This window comes from Schistocerca nitens, chromosome 8 (genome assembly GCF_023898315.1).
Source record: "Schistocerca nitens isolate TAMUIC-IGC-003100 chromosome 8, iqSchNite1.1, whole genome shotgun sequence".
Taxonomy (NCBI): domain Eukaryota; kingdom Metazoa; phylum Arthropoda; class Insecta; order Orthoptera; family Acrididae; genus Schistocerca; species Schistocerca nitens.
In genome coordinates this window covers 51,536,589-51,557,650 of record NC_064621.1, presented here as the reverse complement: position 1 = coordinate 51,557,650, position 21,062 = coordinate 51,536,589, and the positions used below count along the sequence as shown (strand labels likewise).

At 39.2% G+C, this 21,062-nt stretch overlaps 1 protein-coding gene across 4 annotated transcripts in view; it reads right to left on the bottom strand.

The window, feature by feature from the left end:
• Positions 1-4,794: 4,794 nt before the first annotated feature.
• Positions 4,795-21,062, bottom strand: part of LOC126199373 (protein FAM169B-like) — an 89,555-nt gene continuing 73,287 nt past the window's right edge. For all 4 annotated transcript variants that reach the window (XM_049936285.1, XM_049936283.1, XM_049936282.1 and 1 more), the window contains one exon: positions 4,795-5,074. In XM_049936285.1, the coding sequence (XP_049792242.1) occupies positions 4,911-5,074 (164 nt within the window). In that variant the 3' untranslated portion in view covers positions 4,795-4,910. The remainder of the gene's footprint in view (positions 5,075-21,062) is intronic.

The following is a 21,062-nucleotide window of genomic DNA, read 5'->3' as shown; positions in this document are numbered from 1 at the left end:
TGTTTCCATTCCATGATTAATGTGATTTGAAGAGAAGTAATAAAATGAGCTCTAACATGGAAAGTAAGCGTTTCCGGACACCTGTCCACATAACATATTTTCTTTCTTTGTGTGTGAGGAATGTTTCCTGAAAGTTTGGCCGTACCTTTTTGTAACAACCTGTATATCCAGTCTGTGTTTCTCAAATACAACTCAAAGTCCTTAGTTGAGTCATAGCCTTGGCCGCAAAATTTACTCATGCCAAATCCTTGCTTTTCATTAGATCTAATTAACTGATGTCTGAGTCCTGACGCAGGTAGATCTTTGACCTTGGGTAAATGAGGTTAAGTAATTTGCGTATCTTTACCTCTGAGGAATTTGAAAATCCAACTTTGATTATTTTAAAAGAGGGAAATACTTCACTTGGTTAATTTTGCACTTGTTCTTTCCATTGTAATATTTACGTGGATATTTTTTTTTCCAGATACCAGGGGACCTTTATCTTCGGTGGCCATGGGCTGTGTCCCAGTTGCTCTAGTCTTTTTGTGCCCCCAGACTTACCATGAGATAGAGATATCCTTAAGCATTTTGAGGACTGCTGTACATTCTGTTTTTCAGGATCACTTAACGATTAAAAAGGACTGTTCCCATTGGATTTCGCACAATTTGTCTGACCGTCAAAACCAGGCTTGTGTCAGTTAGTCTTTCTGAAAAGTGTACTATACAACATTTTGTTAGCCCTAAGTCGTTCATGAAATCGGGAAACACAAACCAAAAGGTTGCATCATTCTTTATCATTACAATGCCATCCACCATACAGTACATCACATGATTAATTATTTACTCAAGCAGAACATCGAATTAATACATCATTGCCTGTATTCGCCTAATATATTGCCTAACAACTTATTTTTGTTTCCTTATCTTCTTCTTCTTCTTTGGCCTGTCCTGTTTCTTGATGAGGGTCAACATTGTTATAATTTTTGAATTTTGCCATTGAGTGGTGGTTGGTGGCTGGATGTCCTTCCTGATGCCACCACTTCCCCTGGTACAGAGTCTGTGTACAGTGTGTTAAATTTAAGTAGGCCAATCAACTCCCTAGCCCTGACTCAGTAGAAGTCAGCTAACAATGAAAGGCTTCAGCTGATGGTCTTTTGTTTTTGGCTGCAGCCAATGTTACATAGCAGATGGTCTTTGTGTGAGCTGGTCATCATTGACTGCTGTGTTAGTGCTGTATTTCACTCTGTTTCACACTGTTTCCTTTCCTGATGATAAGTGTACTTAATTGCTGCAGTTAGGATCTTTATTAAACATGCCAAAAAATAAGGTAATTTCAGTCTTGATTACAAACAACATTTAAGTGATCTTCATCTCTGGGCATGACTTATGCTTTCGTAGAAGCATCAACCACACTTTAAGGTGCCTACTGTGTGGTTGGTAGGTAGGCAAGGTCATCTGGGCTTGTGCCTCCCCACCCCCTCCCCCTCCTTGTGTGGATGATCTATGCGAGGACTGTTATGAGTTCATGCCATAGTGATCAGTTTTGCTGTTGGTACCAGCTGGGTGACACTTTATGTAATAATTTTTTCTTTTTAGGACCAATTTGAGAAGAATTACGTTCATGAAATATAAAATTACACTTGAGTGCACATTTTCTATCAGTAACCTAGAGAAACAAGCTTTATGGATTTAATTAAAGTATGTCATAATTGCTGTTGTTTTCACAGAAATTATTCAATTTGGACAATGGCTTAATTAATTGCATCTACCTATAACAAGACCTATTCTGAAACAATTAATACCTTTCTATAACACACTAGGTATGGTGTACGGGTCATGTGCCCCACATTTGACTAGGCTGCATGTTATTTTCAGACCAGAGTGCAGTGGTAGATTTGCCAGCAGACCTGCCCTCTATTTTAAGTTTGATTGAAAGGAATGTGGTCAGAGTTTTAAGGTTTTGTGATCTGTCCAACTTGTTTCTGCAAATTGTAGGCAGATTATCTTACTATGTTAACAGGGTGACAAGCTCACCCACGTTTTTTGTAAGTGGTCAGCCCGTTACATTTCCCTGTGTCTTTCTTTTAGCTCTTCTGTGATTTTACTTCTGTTTTACTCCCAAGTATAGCACCTTTCAGAGTTATCCACTGTATTAAGGCCTGTGTAGGGGGGATTGAGTGAATGAGTGTCATTTTGTAAATTTGCTCCTCACTGTGCGACAACGATTTCAGTCATTTTACCCACATTTGTTTCTTTTAATATGTGTAGCTGATAACCTTGGCATTACACATGTGTGTGCGTGTATGCACGCACGCACGCACACATGCACACACACATGCACGCGCACATGCACGCGCGCACACACACACACACACACACACACACACACACACACAGACCTCAGGGTTATTTACCTATGCGTTAATTATCACTTTGGAACAAACATAACGTTTTCAGGTGACCTTTTACTGAAGTGCTTTAGTGCATATCATTACCATGTGGTAATCAGTCAGTGGTTGATGTCAGCTGTTGTGCAATGTCTATGCTGCACTCAAGGGAAAACCAGCTTCTGTAGGTGTGATACATATGCCTGTGGCAACTCAGTTGAGCTGAACCAGGCATCTACTAACAATAACTCCAACTGACAGTCATTGCTTATGTTCAAAACAAAGTTTACTGCAATTAGGAACCTCCAAAGGCTAGCAGTGAAGTGTCACCCCAGGAGTATCACCCCTGCCCCCCTTTTCTCCTCAATGTTCTGCTCAGTTCACCACAGGCATGTCCTTACATTTTATTGGCCAGCTTAGAATCTTTGTCTCACCAATAGAATTATTTGTTAGCAACTTTTGTTGCTGTTAGGTAACAATCTCCTGTGGCAGAGTAAGTAAACACACAATTACCAGAAATTATCCTTTCTAAAAGTATTCTGCTCTAGAATCATTTTTAGATTGATGATGTCTGTAGAAATCAGCAAACATTGTGTTTCATCAAGTTGAACAAGATCATAAACTTCCTTATGGAATCAAATACAATAAAGAGATAAAGGAGTTTTGGAAATGGATAAGGGTACCAGATACTTTTAACTTTCTTTGGTAGATTCTCAGGTGTCCCTGCTTGTTTATAAGGGGAGGACTATCATGTGACATCATGAATATTGGGTCCCATTCATAAATGAATTGGTTTCCTGCAAACCATAAACCCAAAATTGTGGATTAATTAGTAGCGACATTTAGGGTTTAGTTGCTAATTTCATGTTAAGACCCCTTGTGTGGCATGGTTCTACAGTTAGAGATCTGATTAGTTTTCAGTATCTGTTCAACAATGGGATCTGGCTATTGCACGATGTACAGAAATGAGTGCAGTGGAAATGATCTACAAACAAAAAGATAGTAGTCTGCACCTTGGTGAATGTAATATGTGTTGTCCATTTGAAATCCCATGGATATAGGATGTTTGTTGAATCCATATCTTCTACGATTCAGTTCTTCCAACAACATAAAATCCAGGATGAGATACCAACAATATGAATGGCTACTTCCGGACTAGCTGAGAGACAGCTGGACCACCCAGCTGTTGAGTCTACCACCCTACACAGTGCACTTGACTTAGGTTCAATTTAGATTCTTCCCAAATACATCAGCTTTTCTGCTCCCTTAGGCAGCCCTAGCATCTTACACCACCCCAACCTTCCAATCCCTCGCTCTCCTCAACCCTCACCTCCTTTGTACCCGCACTACCCACACCAGCTAAGGTCACGCTCATCTCAGATACAGTGTTAGTCAGGTCTTAGCTCCTGGAAACAACAGTGGCTGTGTGAAGGACTTAGTCCAAAGGCTAAGAATATCTAGCAGCCTTTTTTCAATGTGCCTGACTGCCACTCAGTGCTTCCTCTGTATTGTGATTATTCAGTTTGTATCACCGAAATGATTTACGCTCTCCCTGCAGGTGGGTCCCTTTATTTCTGGTGTCTAAGTCATCTGCCATTACATTTTAAGCTACCCCAGTCTATCCATCTATTTTGCCAAGGAAAAAACTATTAGTTCTGAAAGCCAGGACTGTGTACATACTTTTACTGGCAGTACTGTCATTTCTGCTGAAGGCAAGAACTGGCCAACAATTCTGTCTCACAATTTTACATATTTATTATTCATTTGACAAACCCACTTTCTTACAGGAGGCAAGACTGAAGTGTATGACCTTCAGAAGGGTTATTAAGTGATAAAGAAAGCACATGTTGAGCCCTTTAAGGTGCTGAACCGTCACCTGTTCACCTGCTAAATTTGTGTTTACTATAAACAAATGAATGCAGTAAATCAAAAACCCTACAATCAATTGGGATTTGATCCAAATCCTGCCATTGTACAGTTGCTTATAAGTCTGTTAATTACGCCACTGAACTATAGATTGCTATGCTAAGTGCTGCAGTATTAAGTTTTGTCTTAGTGTTATTACACATTTGACTCTTCCTCATGACTTCAAGTGCCTTTTCCATGTGTGAAATCCTAATACTGACCCAGATAATATTTGTTTATCTGTTTTAAGATAGTACACACTTTGTGCTGAGTGTTAATAAGACCTAGTTACACTCATAATTACATAAGCATCCTTTACCTTAAAATTTACATCATTCATACACCTCCAAAAACTTCACCACATTACATTATCATATTTAATTTTAAACTGCATGCTGGGTCAGAAGTGAAGACTGAATATCCCACTATATGCCTTTATTCAGACACTGTGTGCTGTAGATTTCATTATGAAGAAGACACCAAATAAATGAACATAAAAAGTTATATATTAACAGAAGAAATGTTTTGGAGAAACTTGGTTTATTCTCTCTCTCTCTCCACTCTCCTCCATGGTTCTGATGAAGTGGCATAACAAACATTACTAAAATTTTCATTCATAGGTTTTTGTTCTTCAAAGGACTAAATAGGAACTTGTGCATTACTTCTTTCAGTCTTCTGTAACAGTCTTTCTTTCCTCAGAAGAGAATACCATATCAATTTTCTGTCTCCTTCTTGTCCTGTCCCTTCTACTTCCCAAAATTTTCGCCGGTATGTTGGTCTCTCTGCAAGAAATTTCTTCAGCACTGTAGAAATGAAAAACAAGCAAGTCAATCTACACTTATTCCACTAAATTGTTTAATATAAAAGTCTATAGAACAAGTTACACTTAACATTACTGGAATGAGCAATGAGTATGAATTAAAACTTTCCATTGGATTCTTAGTTTTGGGAAACATTTGGCTCAGTTTCAACAAGATCTTGATAAACAAGGAACTGGTTCAATCTGTTAGATTTGCTAATATACCTACCAATGATAAGCTTCCATTACACTTCATCACAATAGTGGGAACTGCAGAAGGGTGACTGGAACATAACTTGTCAAGCTGCAGGGCTGGTGGAATGTATCTGGCCAGGACAATGTAGCCGTGTGTGTGTGTGTGTGTGTGTGTGTGTGTGTAGAAGGTATCGCTTAAGGAGGATATCATCCATTGGTTCCAGGCTTGTTTACGTGTTATGTTTCTATCGACTGCTGAACACCTTAACTATATATTGAGTTGTCACATTTCGCTCCTTCTACTAATATATTTATACCTGGAACATTTATTTTTCTGGTGACATTGTGTTGTCTGCCTCCAGTGAAGAGAAACTTCATGAATTATGGAACAACTGAGTGCAGTATATTTGGAAGGAGACCAGAATTAAATTATAAGACTAAAATAAGCATATGGAAAGAAACAGTACAAATTACCAAGGAAGTCACTGATCGCATTGAGTTTGTGTGTCTAATGTAGTTGAATACTATAACTTTATGGGCAGCAAAGTAAATAAACAGGAAAGTACAAACTGCCTAGTAAGGTAATCAGTTGTCAAAACAAAGATTTCACTGTGTCACAAATGGTAAGCTTGTAATCAGTGCGTATAACTAGTTTTGAATTTTGGCAGTGAGATACAGACTTCCATTGCAAAAACAATTTGCTTAGGAGCTATAGGAGCAACACATGTTGGGAATTAAGAGATAAAAACACAAAGAAATGGATCAGGCAACCTACTGGACTGGAAGAAATGAGTATGACTTTAAAAAAAATGAAATGTAGGTGGGCAGGACACAAAGCAGGAAAACAACTTAATGGTGATAGAAGGAACTTTGTTGATAGATTACATAAGAAAATAATAGTGGACGTCAAATGAATAATAATGGTGAACCCATAATTTGGCACAAAGGAACTGTGCTGATTTAGTTTTCTTAGGCACTAGTGAGTGCATTATTTACCAATGGTGGATCACAAAAACTTGTTTTTAGTGAACTTTTCACTGTGTAGTGGGGAGATTAAAATAGTTTACCACATCAGGACTCAGACCCAGTACCTTACTTTTCACATTCAGCACTCTTACCAGCTGGGCTTTTCAGCCACCAATGACAATCCAGGCTCACAGCTTCAATTCTCTCCTACTTTCCAAACTTCACAGATGATCTGCTGCACATATCACTACACTACCAACAAGGAAGAAAGGATATTGAGGAGTAACACCTTAGCCACAACCCAGGGGTTGTTTTTGACTCTTTTACTCTGCTGCAATGTGTGTTGTGTTTTGAAACTTTCTGGCAGGCTATCACCACCCATATGTAAACTAATGTGTGACCACCTTTCCCTTCACTTCACTTCACTTCACTTCACTTTAATTAGTTTTTATGGTGTAACAGCTACTATTTCGTCTTTGAGGGGAGACCAATGAACACACTAGACAACAGAAAGATATCTTCTCTTACATAAAGCGAGGTGGCGAAGTGGTTAGCACACTGGACTCGCATTCAGGAGGATGATGATTCAAATCTGTCTCCGGCCATCCTGATTTAGGTTTTCCGTGATTTCTCTAAATCATTTCAGGCAAATGCCAGGATGGTTCCTTTGAAAGGGCATGGCCGGTTTCCTTCCACATCCTTCCCTAATCCGTCTCTGATGACTTCATTGTCGACGGGACATTAAACACTAATCTCCTCCTCCTCCTCCTCTTCTCTTACACCAGTGTTTTTGTGTGCCACCTAGAGACAGCCTTTCTAGAATCGAATAAATATCAGCCCATCTTCTATTTGTCATACACTGAAGAGCCAAAGAAACTAGTACACCTGCCTAATATCATGTAGGGTCCACGTGAGCATGCAGAAGTGCCACAACACATTGTGGCATGGACTCGAATAATGTTTGAAATATGCTGCAGGGAATTGACACCATGAACCCTGCAGGGCTGTCCATAAATCCATGAGAGTATGAGAGAGTGGAGATCTCTCCTAAACACGATGCTCCAAGGCATCCCAGATATGCTCAATAATTTCATGTCTGGGGAGTCTGGTTATCAGCAGAACTGTTTAAACTCAGGAGAGTGTCACTCTGTAGCAATTCCGGACATGTGGGGTTTCCCATTGTCCTGCTGGAATTGCCCATGTCCACTGGAATGTACAATGGACATGAATAGAAGCAGGTGATCAGACAGGATGCTTACCTGCATGTCATTGTCATATCTAGACGTATCAGGGATCCCATCTCACTCCAACTGCACATGCCCCACACCATTACAAAGCCTCCACCAGCTTGAACAGTCCCCTGCCGATTTGCATGGCCCATGGATTTATGAGGTTGTCTCCATACCCGTACACATCCATCTGCTCAATACAATTTGAAATGAGACTCGTTCGACCAGGCAACATGCTTCCAGTCATCAGCAGTCCAGTGTCGGTGTTGATGAGCCCAGGCGAGGTGTAAAGCTTTGTGTCATGCAGTCATCAAGGGTATATGAGTAGTTCTTTGGCTCCGAAAGCCCTTATTAATGATGTTTCGTTAAATGGTTCACACGCTGACACTTATTGATGGCCGAGCGCAGCAATTAGAGGAATGGTTGCACTTCTGTCACGTTGAATGATTCTCTTCAGTTGTCGTTGATCCCATTCTTCCAGGATCTTTTTCTGGCTGCAGTGATGTCAAAGACTTGATGTTTTACCAAATTCCTGATATTCATGGTACACTCATTAAATGGTCATATGGGAAAATCACCACTTCATCGCTACCGCAGAGGTGCTGTATCCCATCGCAAATGTGCCAACTGTAACACCACGTTCAGACTCACTTAAATCTTGATACCCTGCCATTGCAGCAGCAGTAGCCGATTTAACAACTGTGCCAGACACTTGTTGTCTTATATAGGCATTGCTGACCGCAGCACTGCATTCTGCCTGTTTACATATCTCTGTATTTGAATCCACATGCCTATACCAGTTTCTTTGGTGCTTCAGTGTTTATGGATTAGATTTTAACTATGGTGAGTTAAATTATTAAATTTGATACAATAATGGGAACTATGAGATGGAATGCAATGATGACCATTCCTGCCCAATGTGAGATTGGATGCTCCCTTGTGAAATTGTGAACACATGATGTGGTAAGGAAAGTATGCAAGTGCAGCAGAGACAAATGGAGAATCAATCATTCTGTAGCAATACAGACAAAAAATGAGGAAGTCCACTGCTGTAAGTGACTTTGACAAAGTTGTTATGAACCACCACCTAAGAATGAGCATCTCGGAAATGGTGAAGCTGGTCAGCTGTTTGCCTGCTTTGTCGTGAGCCTCTATGGAATGTTGTTGAAGGATGATGAAATAGCTAGTAGGTGACAAGGAGTTGGCCACTTTGTAAAGCAGAATAGGAGGCTATCTGTGGTAGTTCTGATGACAAAACACTGTGCTGAAGCAGACACAAGAATTTTGGAGCAGTCGGTTCAGACAGAGTACATTGCTGAACGTGGGGTTCTACAGCAGTATTACCATGTTCACTCAACGACACTGTCAATTATGACTGCATTGAGCATGGGATCATCAAGACTGGCCTTCATTTATAGTGTTGACTTGACAACGGAGCATGGTGACAAGTGTGGAAACGTCTGAATTGTGGTTTGATATTTATCTGCGGCAAACTGAACTGGAGGTATCCATACCACAGTGTCATTTTCTAAAAACAACAGATGCCTCAGACTGTTAACAGGCTTGGAAATGTTGTCACTAGTGAGCCAAGTAGCAAAATGTATTGTTTTCTGGTGAGACACATTTCAAGCTGTATTACAGTAAAGGTCACATACACTGTGGTGACAAACGTTGTGGGATAACACTATGTGCATGTATGCAGATGGCACTAATATAGTGTACTAAACTAAAAACTAAACTCCACCTGAACAGACCATGAAGGCCCAATGGTACTGACTAACTGTTGTGTCATCCTCAGCTCACAGGCATCACTGGATGCAGATATTGAGGGGCATGTCGTCAACACATTGCTCTCCTGGCTATATGTTAGTTTGCAAGAGTGGAGCCACTACTACTCAATCAAGTATCTCCTCAGTTTGCCTCACAAGGGCTGAATGCACCCCACTTGCCAACAGCGCTTAGCAGACTGGATGGTCACCCATCCAAGTGCTACCACAGCCTGACAGCATTTAACTTCAGTGATCTGACAGGAACCGGTGTTACCACTGCGGCAGGTCTTTGGCAGTATAGTGTACACAAGATATAAAAGAACAGTGCAGTGGTGGAGCTGTCATCTGTAGTCACGTGATTCATGCAAAAAGATTTCTGAAGCGATTATGGCCGCACAATGGGAATTAACAGACTTTGAACACACTGTGGTAGTTGGAGTAGACACATGGGACCTTACATTTTGGAAATTGTTAGGAAATTCAGTATTATGAGAGCCACAGTGTCAAGAGTGTGTTGAGAATACCAAATTTCAGGCATTCCCTCTCACCATGGACAATGCAGTAGTTGACAGCCTTCATTTAATGACTGAGAGTAGCAGCATTTGTGTAGAGCTGTCAGTGCTAACAGACAAGTAATATTGTGTGAAATAACTGCAGAAATCAATGTGGGTTGTACAACAAACATATCTGTTAGGCCACTGCAGTGAGAGCTGGCATTAATGGGCTATGGCAACACATGACTGATGCGAATGCCTTTGTTAATGTCACGACATTGCCTGCAGCACCTCTCCTGGACTCGTGACCGTATTGCTTGGACCCTAGATGACTGGGAAACCATGGCCTGGTCAGATGAGTTCTGATTTAAGTTGGTAAGAGCTGATGGTAGGGCTTGAGTGTGGCACCCCATGGTGCCATGCACCCAAGTTGTCAACAAGTCACTGTGCAAGCCGGTAGCTGCTCCATAATGATGTGCACTATTTTTTTTTACGTAGAATGGACTGGGTCTTGTGGTCAAACTGAACTGATCACTGACTGGAAGTGGTTATGTTTGGCCACCTGGAGACCATCTGCAACCATTTATGGACTTCATGTTCCCAAACAACAATTGAATTTTTATGGGTGGCAATGCATCATGTGATTTGTTTGAAGGACATTGTGGATAGTTCAAGTGAATGATCTGGCCACCAAGATCACCCAACATGAATCCCATTGAACATTTATGGGACGTAACTGAAAGATTAGTTCATGCAAAAATTACTGCACCGGTAACACTTTTGCAATTATGGATGGCTGTAGAGGCAGCATGGCTCAGTATTTCTGCAGGGACTTCCAACGATTTGTTGAGTCCATGCCATGTCAAGCTGCTGCAGTACACCAAGCAAGAGCAGGTGAGACACAATGGTAGGATGTATTCCATGACTTTGTCACTTCAGTGTATGTACTACCATGGTGATAGTAATCTGGCAGCCGGCATTTTTTTTTAGGAGTAACACACAAATGTAAAGTGCAAAAAAGTCAAATGTCAGTGGATAAAATCTAGTATATTGATTCCTACAAGATAACAACAGCTGCTACATCACAGAACCTGATGTTCTACCTCTTATGCAGAAAAACTTTATGTGCCATAATTTTTCTTGACAATGTGTTGCCTGTTGTGGTGAGAAATGAGTAAACCTTCTTCATAGATGACAAGTACCACTGTTTTCTTGGCTTGCATGTTATGCTATAATCAAGTCTATATACATCTGAACACTCCGATACCAGTGGGTATCAATAATTTCATTTGTAAGCCTATAACCTCATACAAAACTATTTGTACATACATATAATATTTCACGCATTGTTGGTCACATTTTATGTGAGTAGAATAATTTCAAAGTTATTTAACATGAAAATGTATACATTTTATTTTCCACTAAATTTTGCTACTAAATTTAGGTTAAGAATATTTATCAGTTAATTTAAATACTGTCTTTTTGAGAGACAGACATATTTAGATGTGTTGCTTACAAATGAAATTGTTGGTCTTGCTTGCTTGGTGGGAAAAGCAGTAGTTGTTTTAGGAAGATGTCATATGTAACGGCTTAAGAAGGGCTGTCATGTTTCATATTCAGTTGGAGTTTGTAACTCCTGAGAGCAGATAGAAATTATTTTATCAGCCAAACATTTGAAGTATTTAAAAATACAGAAGTTAAAGGTGTATCAATATTACAGAAGGAAAGTTGCTACTCACCATATAGCGGAGATGCTGAGTCGCGATTGGTGAGTAGCAACTTTCCTTCTCTAATATTGTTACATTCCATCCTGGACTTTCCACTGTTTGAAGTTAAAGGTGTAAATGTTTATTATTTCATAGTTAGTGATCCTTCATACTGTTACAATGCTGAAAAACTTCACATTTCATCGCAGAAGAAAATCTGGAGACTACAATCATACTCTGAAGACAATGAAGCCAAGATATAAAACCAGCTAAGTACTAAATATAAAAACTATTTAATGTGAGCACCTCCACCTTTAAAGTTCTGCAAATTGACATACACGTGTAGTCAGATCTGTCAATGTTGGTTTGCCCTTTTATTGAGAGGGCATCTTACAATGTTCACCTTCAATGTCACTCAAAGAAAATTTCTGGGATATGGTTGGCTGCAACTCACACATTATGACCCTCTAGCAACCAATACTGCTACCTTCTGGACACATATACAAAATGCATGAAAGGAGATTCTTTAGGGGTGTATCTAGGACCTGTTTAAATTCATGCCACTGTTATAGAGCCACTGATCATATTAATAAAGGAGATGGGGCAGGGGGTCACTGGTGTGCTTCACTCCACACTGAATTGTCAAAGTCAGAAATCATGTAGTTTTTTAATACTGATTATTTATGTATTGTCACAAACTTAATCTGTGATAGAAAGTTCATCAAAGGTGAATGTATCCTCCCTCCTTGGTGTTGCAATTTTTGTAAACAGTAGTGGTGTAATGGTTAGCATTTCTGCCTAGCAAGTAAGAAGACCTGGCTTCAAGTCCTGGCTGCAGCACAAATTTTAATTCATTTTGTCTGCGTCAATCATTGTCATAGATAATAAAAAGAGACTTAAATGTCTCAGGGAAACATTTAATTATAATAGTATATCTCTCTAATTTTAACTGTTCCATGTAAATAAGGTGCAGAGTTTTTTTGTGAAAATGCAACAATAAGTATCACAGCTTCAAAATAAACTTCATTCAATGCTTCCTGTTTTCTAAATCAGATTTTGTAATGATGCTTTAGCTGTGTGGTCTTAAAAACTAATCTCACAACTACTAAAGATTAACATCCAATAGACTTTTTCAGTCACCTCAGTTCATGAGTTTGGTATTTATTCCATGCATTAGTCAAATTGATCACAAGTTTTTAACAATGGACTTAATCTGCATGTTAATCATTCATACATTACACTCCTTATATCCCATTAAGAAGGAGGACTTTCACAGCTATGATATTCATGAAAGTACATATTAATGAAGGACTAGAAAATCACAGATGTTAATCTGTATACAGAGATGCATTTGGTTAGAACACAGCTCTCCTCCCTGTTATCGGTTTTCCAAACCTTGAGATCGTACCTCTCATTCAAATAGCTCCTGGATTGGCCTCACAAGACTGAGTGCATCCTATTATCATTCTCCCACCAAGGGCCTTGAAGCCAGGTACTCTGTACATCAGTCAGAGACACTGACCATACCGTCTTATTAATTTTTTTGCTTATGCTAAATTTAGTGCCTGGGATAGCGGAGAGGGAGTGTAGCGTAACAGGCTGTTTTGTAGGAAATAGGACTCAATGTTAAACTTAGCTGACAACATATGTCAGAAGATTTCTTAATGTGTAAGTTAGAAAAAAGAACTGGACAGCTCACTATGAGGGAAAATGTATGCAGAGACAAAGTAGTCCATGGAAGTTGTATGTGTGAGGAGTGGTACAGGTGCTGAAACACCAGCACCTGCTATGATGTGGGGCCACTTACTCCATGATGTTGTCATGCCAGAGATGAGCTTGCCCCCTTGAATAGTGCCACAGTTGACAATGCACAATTGGCTTCTTCTCAGTGTCAAGATATGAAAAAGTGTTTATCTGGACCTTGAGTGATGATCTGTCACATATTGAATATTGTCTGCTCAGGCAACTGTAACACTAATCTGGTGTCCTGAAAGATGTTAATATGATGTAATGTTGTCTATGATGTTGAAGAATATATACATTAAACTGATGTCCGGGTATTTGTTGATTTTGTTACAATAGTAGCAGAATAGCCTCTCTTACAACTCTAAACACAACTGCCATGTGAAGAAGAATGATTACCATGGCAGACAAATGTAATGTTGTTTATGATGTTGAAGAATAATGTCCAGGTATTTGTTGATTTGGTAACAATAGTAGGAGAACAGCCTCTTTTACAGTTCCATGTATAACTGCCAGGTGAAGTAGAATGATTAACATGGCAGACCAGAACTCAGTAGTGGGCCTGGTTTACTACTGCGAAAGGCCACCAAATTATTTATAGAAATAGTGAGTATTCAGAACATCTGACAAGATGATGTATGCATTTGCATGTACTACATACATAAGTACAAGCGTCAATCAAATCACCATGCTGCAACATTTGGCGCCCACTGACAGGCACAAATAATAGTGGTGCAGTGGAGAGAGAGCAATTATTACAAAAAAAGAAAATTTTGAAAAATTTATAAAGATTTTACTAAGGAGTGAGGCCCATTGACAATGGATAATAACAATACTATATTTTTAAAAAAAAATTTCTACTTCACTAAGTGAAGTCAAGAATTGTTTGTTAGTAGCTGGAAAAAAGCAAAAGCCTCTGACCATGGCGAATCATTATGAAATATGAATCGCTGATAATGATGAAGTGGGAGCAGCTTGCTGTCTATGAGGAGCCATCCCTGCTTCAATTAGCCATCTGGAAATCTGTTCTACGAGACTATGAGACTTCACTCAATGATGCCAATGCTAGACAACCCACTGCCGTCAGTCCAGCCCACATATTTAGTGAGCTGATAAAGTTATAAACAAATTTTATTAGTAGCTTGAGTGGTATGTTGTGATAGTTAATAGTATTACATACTATTTGTTTCCAAGGATATTGAGTTGTATATGATGGTAACACTGTAAGTGGGAGAGCCTGTGGTTAAACAAAAACATTGTTCTTAAGAGAATATTGTGTATATGTGCTTATATGCCAATAATAACACATGCAATGTCATCAGAAATACTGGTAGGGCTCCATTAAGTGTAAACAAGCAATAGAATTTTAGAATCACAAACATCACTGGATTCTTATAGATGGGAGGCCAGACAGAAAACTGAGAAACATTGTGATTTGTGATTTAGTAAGGACTGAGGCAGAAGAACAATTATTAGAGTTTAATAATTAGAGATTGGTGAACTAGTTTGGAGGAAAAAGTAAAAGGTACAGTTGATCAGAGATATCACAAACAAGATTTTATGTTCACTAACACATCTCATTTGGAGGAAGATGCTTTGAAGACAGAACAAGAATTTAATAAATAGAGAAAACAAACCAAAGCTAGAGAAAAGAGTATGGCAGAACAGAATTGGGGTATCAAATGAAATCTTAGAACAACTTCAGTTAGGCAGCAACATGAATTTAGCAAACGACTTCCCTAAATTTGAATAGGACAAAGACATATATCCTACATGTTTTTATGAGTACTCTCACAAACCCTGCCTCAATGTTGGGAGGATTCCAGAAAGATAGATTTTGTATTGAATTACCTGACAGGGGATGTGGTTGTATGGGATACCACACATTCAGAAGAATTCAATTTGTGGAGGGACTTTCAAAAAACTTAAAAGAATGTATTGATCTCATGCTGCACAGAAAGAATTAACTTTGGAACTACCAAACCATCAGTATTATAACAGTTTTTGGGGAGTTACAAGAAATATTAGAGTGGCATCTGACTGGGGCTAAGTATTGAGATCACCAGTTGCAGGAAACACGTTTACTAAAAGTATTATGCTACAAAAGAGATATGGTTCAGAGGTTGGTCAACAGTAAACGATCTTTCATCTTTCATTGAAAGTTTAGACACTTTAAATATGGAAAGGGGGAAATTCATGTCAGGGGACAATAGGTATCAAGAGGCACATGAGAACAACTGACACTCAAATAGATTTTCAAAAAAGAAAGAAAGAAAGAGAGGGAGAGGGAGAGAGAGAGAGAGAGAGAGAGAGAGAGAGAGAGAGAGAGAGAGAAACTGGTTTTTGTAGGGTCAATGATGTTGCACACCAAAGGAATAATAAAAGAAAGCAAGAACAACAAAATATGACATCACACATGTTTGTACCCAACCAGGCTGCAAACACAGAGGGTGTATTATGAGTTTAGAGACTGAGGTCAGGAGCTGGAACACTGTAGTGCAACAGTTAGGACCTTATGTAAGAAACTCATTGCTTTCACACACAAGATACCAACAAAAGAGTGACTTTTACAGGAAGTTACAGAGAAGGAAGAACCACATAAACAGCAGCAGGAGATATTTTGAACAGTAAAATTGACTTACACATAGACACAGGTAGTGATGTACCAACCAAACTGTGGCCCACCAATATTCCCAGCAACAGGAGTCTGTATAGTAGGAATAACTGGCATCAAATGAAAAGTAATTAAACAGGAAAAAAGATTACCAATCAAAATTGGTGATTGTTGTTTCCTGCAAACTTTATTAGTAGTGTTTCACATAAATTTAAGCATTAACTGGCTGATAACTTAGATTTCAGGAACAAAGAAGCATCGTGATACTCTGGAAATTCCACGGATAAGGTATTGTTAAAAGTAATCAGGGGAGAGAACTCTTGATGATTAGTGGCATATACAGAATTAATCAGCAAAAAACATTTATTTGGTGAGAGTGAATCCATGGAACAAATAACAGAAAAACCTCAGGAGTCGAAGATGTTAAATGATGTACAGAAACAAGGGTTATTCCGGATATTGTCCAAATACCAAGAGGTACTTTTGGATAATCCTGGAGTACTTGGTGATTACATGTGTAAACTAAAGATGGAAGGTAGTACACCTTTCTTTTGTAAACTATAGCCTGTTCTTTTAAATTTGCAATTAGTAGTACAGGAGGAAATTTGTAAAACAGTAGCTAATGGAATAATTTAAAGAAGCAAGAGTCTGTGTAAGAGTCCATTACTAGTTGTGCAAAAAGCCACAGGAGGCATACCGTTAGTTCTAGAACCACGAGTGTTGAATAAACATATCAATACAAAACATGCTCACCCAGTGTGCACTGAGGAATTGTTGTATAAGTTTGAAAACACACAATATTTCAGTTCAATAGATCTCATTGTAGCTAAGGGCAGATGACATTACATGAAGATTCCAGACTGGTTAGTGCCTTCCTGTTTGAAGGAAAATCATACCAATTTAAAATACTACCATTTGGTTTAAATATTTCAGTATCAGTGTTCACTAGAGCACTTGATGAAGCCGTAGGTAATAAGTTATTGCAAGATCTGATAATTTATGTTGATCATATGTTGTTAATTGTAAAAATGTGGAATGAACTTTGTAATTTCCTTACCAGGATTTTAAGTAGTCTCTACAGAAAGAGTATTACTATCAAGTTATCTAAATCACACTATGGAAGAAGTGAACTTAAATTTATAGGACACATTGTGGGAGCAGAATGTATACAACCCAACCCCAATAGAATAAGCGTATTAAAAGAATGTCCAGAACCTCAAAATGTGAAACAGTTGTGCTCGTTTCTAGGGCTAGCCAGATTCTACAGATGATTCATAAAAAGACAACCATTGAATGAGCCAAGACTTCTGGCTTCATTAAAATACAGAGCAGTTTGGGAATGGGATAAAAAAACTTCAGAGAATTTTGGTAATATTAACAAGCATTAGTCAAGGTCCCTACACTGAAGCATCCAAAAATGAATGAAACTTTAAAGTTTACTAAAGGTGCATCAGATTATGGAATCACTTGCAAATTATTTGAAGGTGACTGGGACCAAGAGTTAGGTACTCACAGTACCACAGCATTTGCCAGCTGAACCTTACATAAACACAAAGTTAATTATACAGCCACAGAAAAGGAACAAGTGATAGTTTGGAATGTACAAAAATTTTAAACATTAGCGTGAAGTTCAAAGACAATGATAAATAGATATCACTACATATCGCAATATAATACCACACCTGCCCTTTAGGGATGAGTACAGCAACAAAATCTGAAGGACCTGGGTCCATCTTTGCAGTGAATTTCATGAAGTGTAGCTACACTAATGATGAGTTTATGAAAATCATAGACACGATATATCAAATGATACATACTTAAATGAACAATTGTCATTACTACAAGCTTTACCAAGTACATAAACAAACTTATGACAATGTTTTGTTTTGGAGTAATGATAAAAATACCAATCCCTGGCAATTATGTATCCCCTACCAGATAGAATCCAACTTAGTATGGTATATACACAACAGATATGGATGTTTTGGTATCAGGAAATATATTGAATATATCATAAAGTTTTACTATTTTAAGAACTTAAGTAGAAAGGTGACAAATGTAAGTACATCTTATAGAATGTGCCAAAAGTAAAGGAAAATAATTCTGGGACAAGATGCAAGTGGTACCCAATAATACCTAAGTCATATATGATTTGACAGCAGCCAATTTATTTTGATCCCTTTCAGAAGGAAGAAGGGGTGTTAAATATATTTTCGTGTTGTAGAGTGCTGGTCAAAATATGTAAAACTCTATACTATTAAGGCAGCCAATATTAAACCTGTAATATACAGTTTATGAGAATATTTCTGTTGTATCCTGCTACTAGTGCATGTGCACTACAGAAGCTGTGGTGTGTGCTTAATCAACCACAACTGTATTTGTGCAGGACGGCCATTAGAGGCCATCTGTAGGAAGCATGCACACGGCATGGCCTCCACCGCACTGTCTACAGGTGACTTGCACCTAGATACCCGTGGAGCAGCACTGGCTCACTCTCACTATCTTCTGTTAGTTGGTGTCACTCACATCAGTTCTTTTACATATTGCACCTTCTGTTATATGTGGAGTCATGAAACACTCAGAGGTTAATGAATAAACCCATGTTTGTGTTACTTGGATCAGTTTCATGTAATACTTTGTTTCTACACAACTGGTGACAAGTTTGGAATGGTTTCCTTGTGTGCATTCTTTAAGTGCGGTTTCATCAGGTTTAGTCATTATGGACACTGTGCTGCTGGTCCTGAGTGAACAACTTACATCAGCAGTGACCACTCTGCCAGCTTCCATTAACAGGCAGGATATCATACCACCAGTCTATCCACCCAATTTTCCTCTGTTTGATGATTCAGTGAAGCATTGGGAAGCTTATGAAAATGGACTCAGACAGCATTTTTTGGCTTTTGGTGTGATAGACTCAAATTTGTGCAAAGCCTTATTTCTCTCGTGGGTTCCACATAAGGTGTATCACATACAGTGTCAGTGCTGTTTATTGTCCAATTACCATCACAAATGAACTTATGTCACAGCGGTGCCACAAGAAACCAAACCAGTCATAGAGGGCTTGGGCAACCAAGCTTCACAGGCTTAGCCGTAAGTGTTAATTTGTTACTGATGCTCATAACGATTCTTATGCAGACTCTATGATGCATGGTACAATTATCTGTTTAGCTCCGGATAAGAAATTGTGCCAGAAGGATTTACCCCATGAAAACTGCTCTTGGCAGAAGTTTTGCAAATACCGCAATCTTTTTAAGTTTCTTAGGTAGCAGGTGACCAAACTGAAGCATGGGGTGACGTGGCAGTAGTGTGACAAGATATGTTCACCAGGACGACAGGTGGCTTGCATGAGGAAATGGCAGCAGTGGTGATAAACATGCAGCCCTAGTGCTGAGCAGACCAAGGCTGGCCCCAGCAGCCATGACCACCACAGGTCCAGCGTCAGTATTCTCTGTTTCCATACTGTCCTTTCTGTTTTGACTGACACAAATGTTTGGCATGCTCTTAAATGCTGGGCTCCTTGTAATACTTGCCAGAAGAAAAGTCAAACTGCCTCCATATCTCATTCACCGGAGGCTGCTCAGGGTATGGACATGGACAAAAACTATGTGACGTCAATGCTTGTGACTTCTTCCAAGTTATTTATCAAGTTAAGTATTTTTTCACCAAGTGCTCTGGCTACAGATCAACACAGGTGATGTAGTGACAGTATTGAATTCTCAAACCTCTGTGTGCTTAGTCTTGCCACCACTGAAACTGGTCATGCAGAAGCTGGTCAGTTATAACAAATAGAACATTGTGCAGTTGGGACAGTTTATGGCATCTGCCTCTTACAAGTCAGTGGTTCGTTCCATTGTATTTTGATATTTGCTGATGTCAGTGTTGAAAACTTGTTCAGGATGGACACATTTCAGGCATTTGGATTTTCTATCAGAGAAGCAGTTCACCTTGTGTCTGATAAGGTACCATATTCTTGATAGGAAACATTGTGTGATGAACTAACAGACTTGTTTTTGGACGTTACAGGGTATGAAATGAATTTTTCTGCTCATAATTCTTTGAAATCCATGGTTCAACCTCATTTTTGTTGCACACACGCTATATCTGGTGAACTGAAAGATCAAGCGAAAGCTAAATTGGAGAGACTTAATCTCTACAGGCTGGTGCAACCTGTCATCACTAGAGAATGGTCATCTTCAATGGTTGTAGTTCAGAAGCTGTTGGGATAACCTCACCACTGTGGCGACTTCAGTATAACTGTCAGTGTGCAGTCGATCATGGATGCTTATCCTCTCCCATGCCAAAAGGAACTGTTGGCAAAAATGTAAGTCGTCCAGTACTTTTCTGAACTGATTTGGCTGAAGCATATCTGCTCGTTCCTGTGGACAAGAGTCTCGGCGATTTCTGGTTCTGAATACTCCTTTTGGTCTTTATCCAATATTTGTACCTTCAATGTTTACAGCAACTGACTATGTCCAGCCCAGGTTGGATGATATTGTTGTCTCGGGCTCCTCCATGGCTGATCACTTGAACAATCTGTGCAATTAGTTTTCTGTCTTACAGTCTGCAGGCTTACAGTGTCACCTTGTGAAATCTGTTTTTTTTCCCAACCTTCTATTGTTTATTTATGGTTCAAGGTCTCGTAGGATATGGTTCAACTCTCCTGCTACATCTGTGCCTTTGCCCTCGACCACAAAGGAGCTTCACGCCTTCCTAGGGAATATAGAGAGCTACCATATATTCCTGCTATGGGCGGCCACATTCGTCCACCTGTTGCATGCGTTGTTATGCAAGAATGTACCTTTCTGCTGGAGCCCAGATTGTGAACATGCTTTTCAAATGTTGAAATCCATACTACTCTAGGCTCCTTATCCAGCTACATTCTTTCCGGAATAGGACACAGTTTTGGTGACTGACAACTCACAGTATGGCTTGGCACAGTCCTAGAGCACTGATATGCCAACAGCTCTGAATGACTGATTGCTTTTGTCTCTAAATATTTCACTTTCAGCCAGCAGCATTATTCTTGAGTGGAAAAAGATACCCTTTCCGTAGTCTATGCGCTCCAGAAATTTCAATTTTTTTTTTTTTTTTTGGCTCCAAGGTTTGCCTTACTACTGAGCAGAAACCCTAGGTTTTCTTGTTTAACCCTCATACTTCCTTGCCTGATAAGACAGCACACTGCCCACAACACTGGGTACTGTTCTTGTCTCACTAAAATTATGAAATCCATTTTTGACCTATGTCTAAACATGCCAATGGTCTCAACCCCTGTTAGT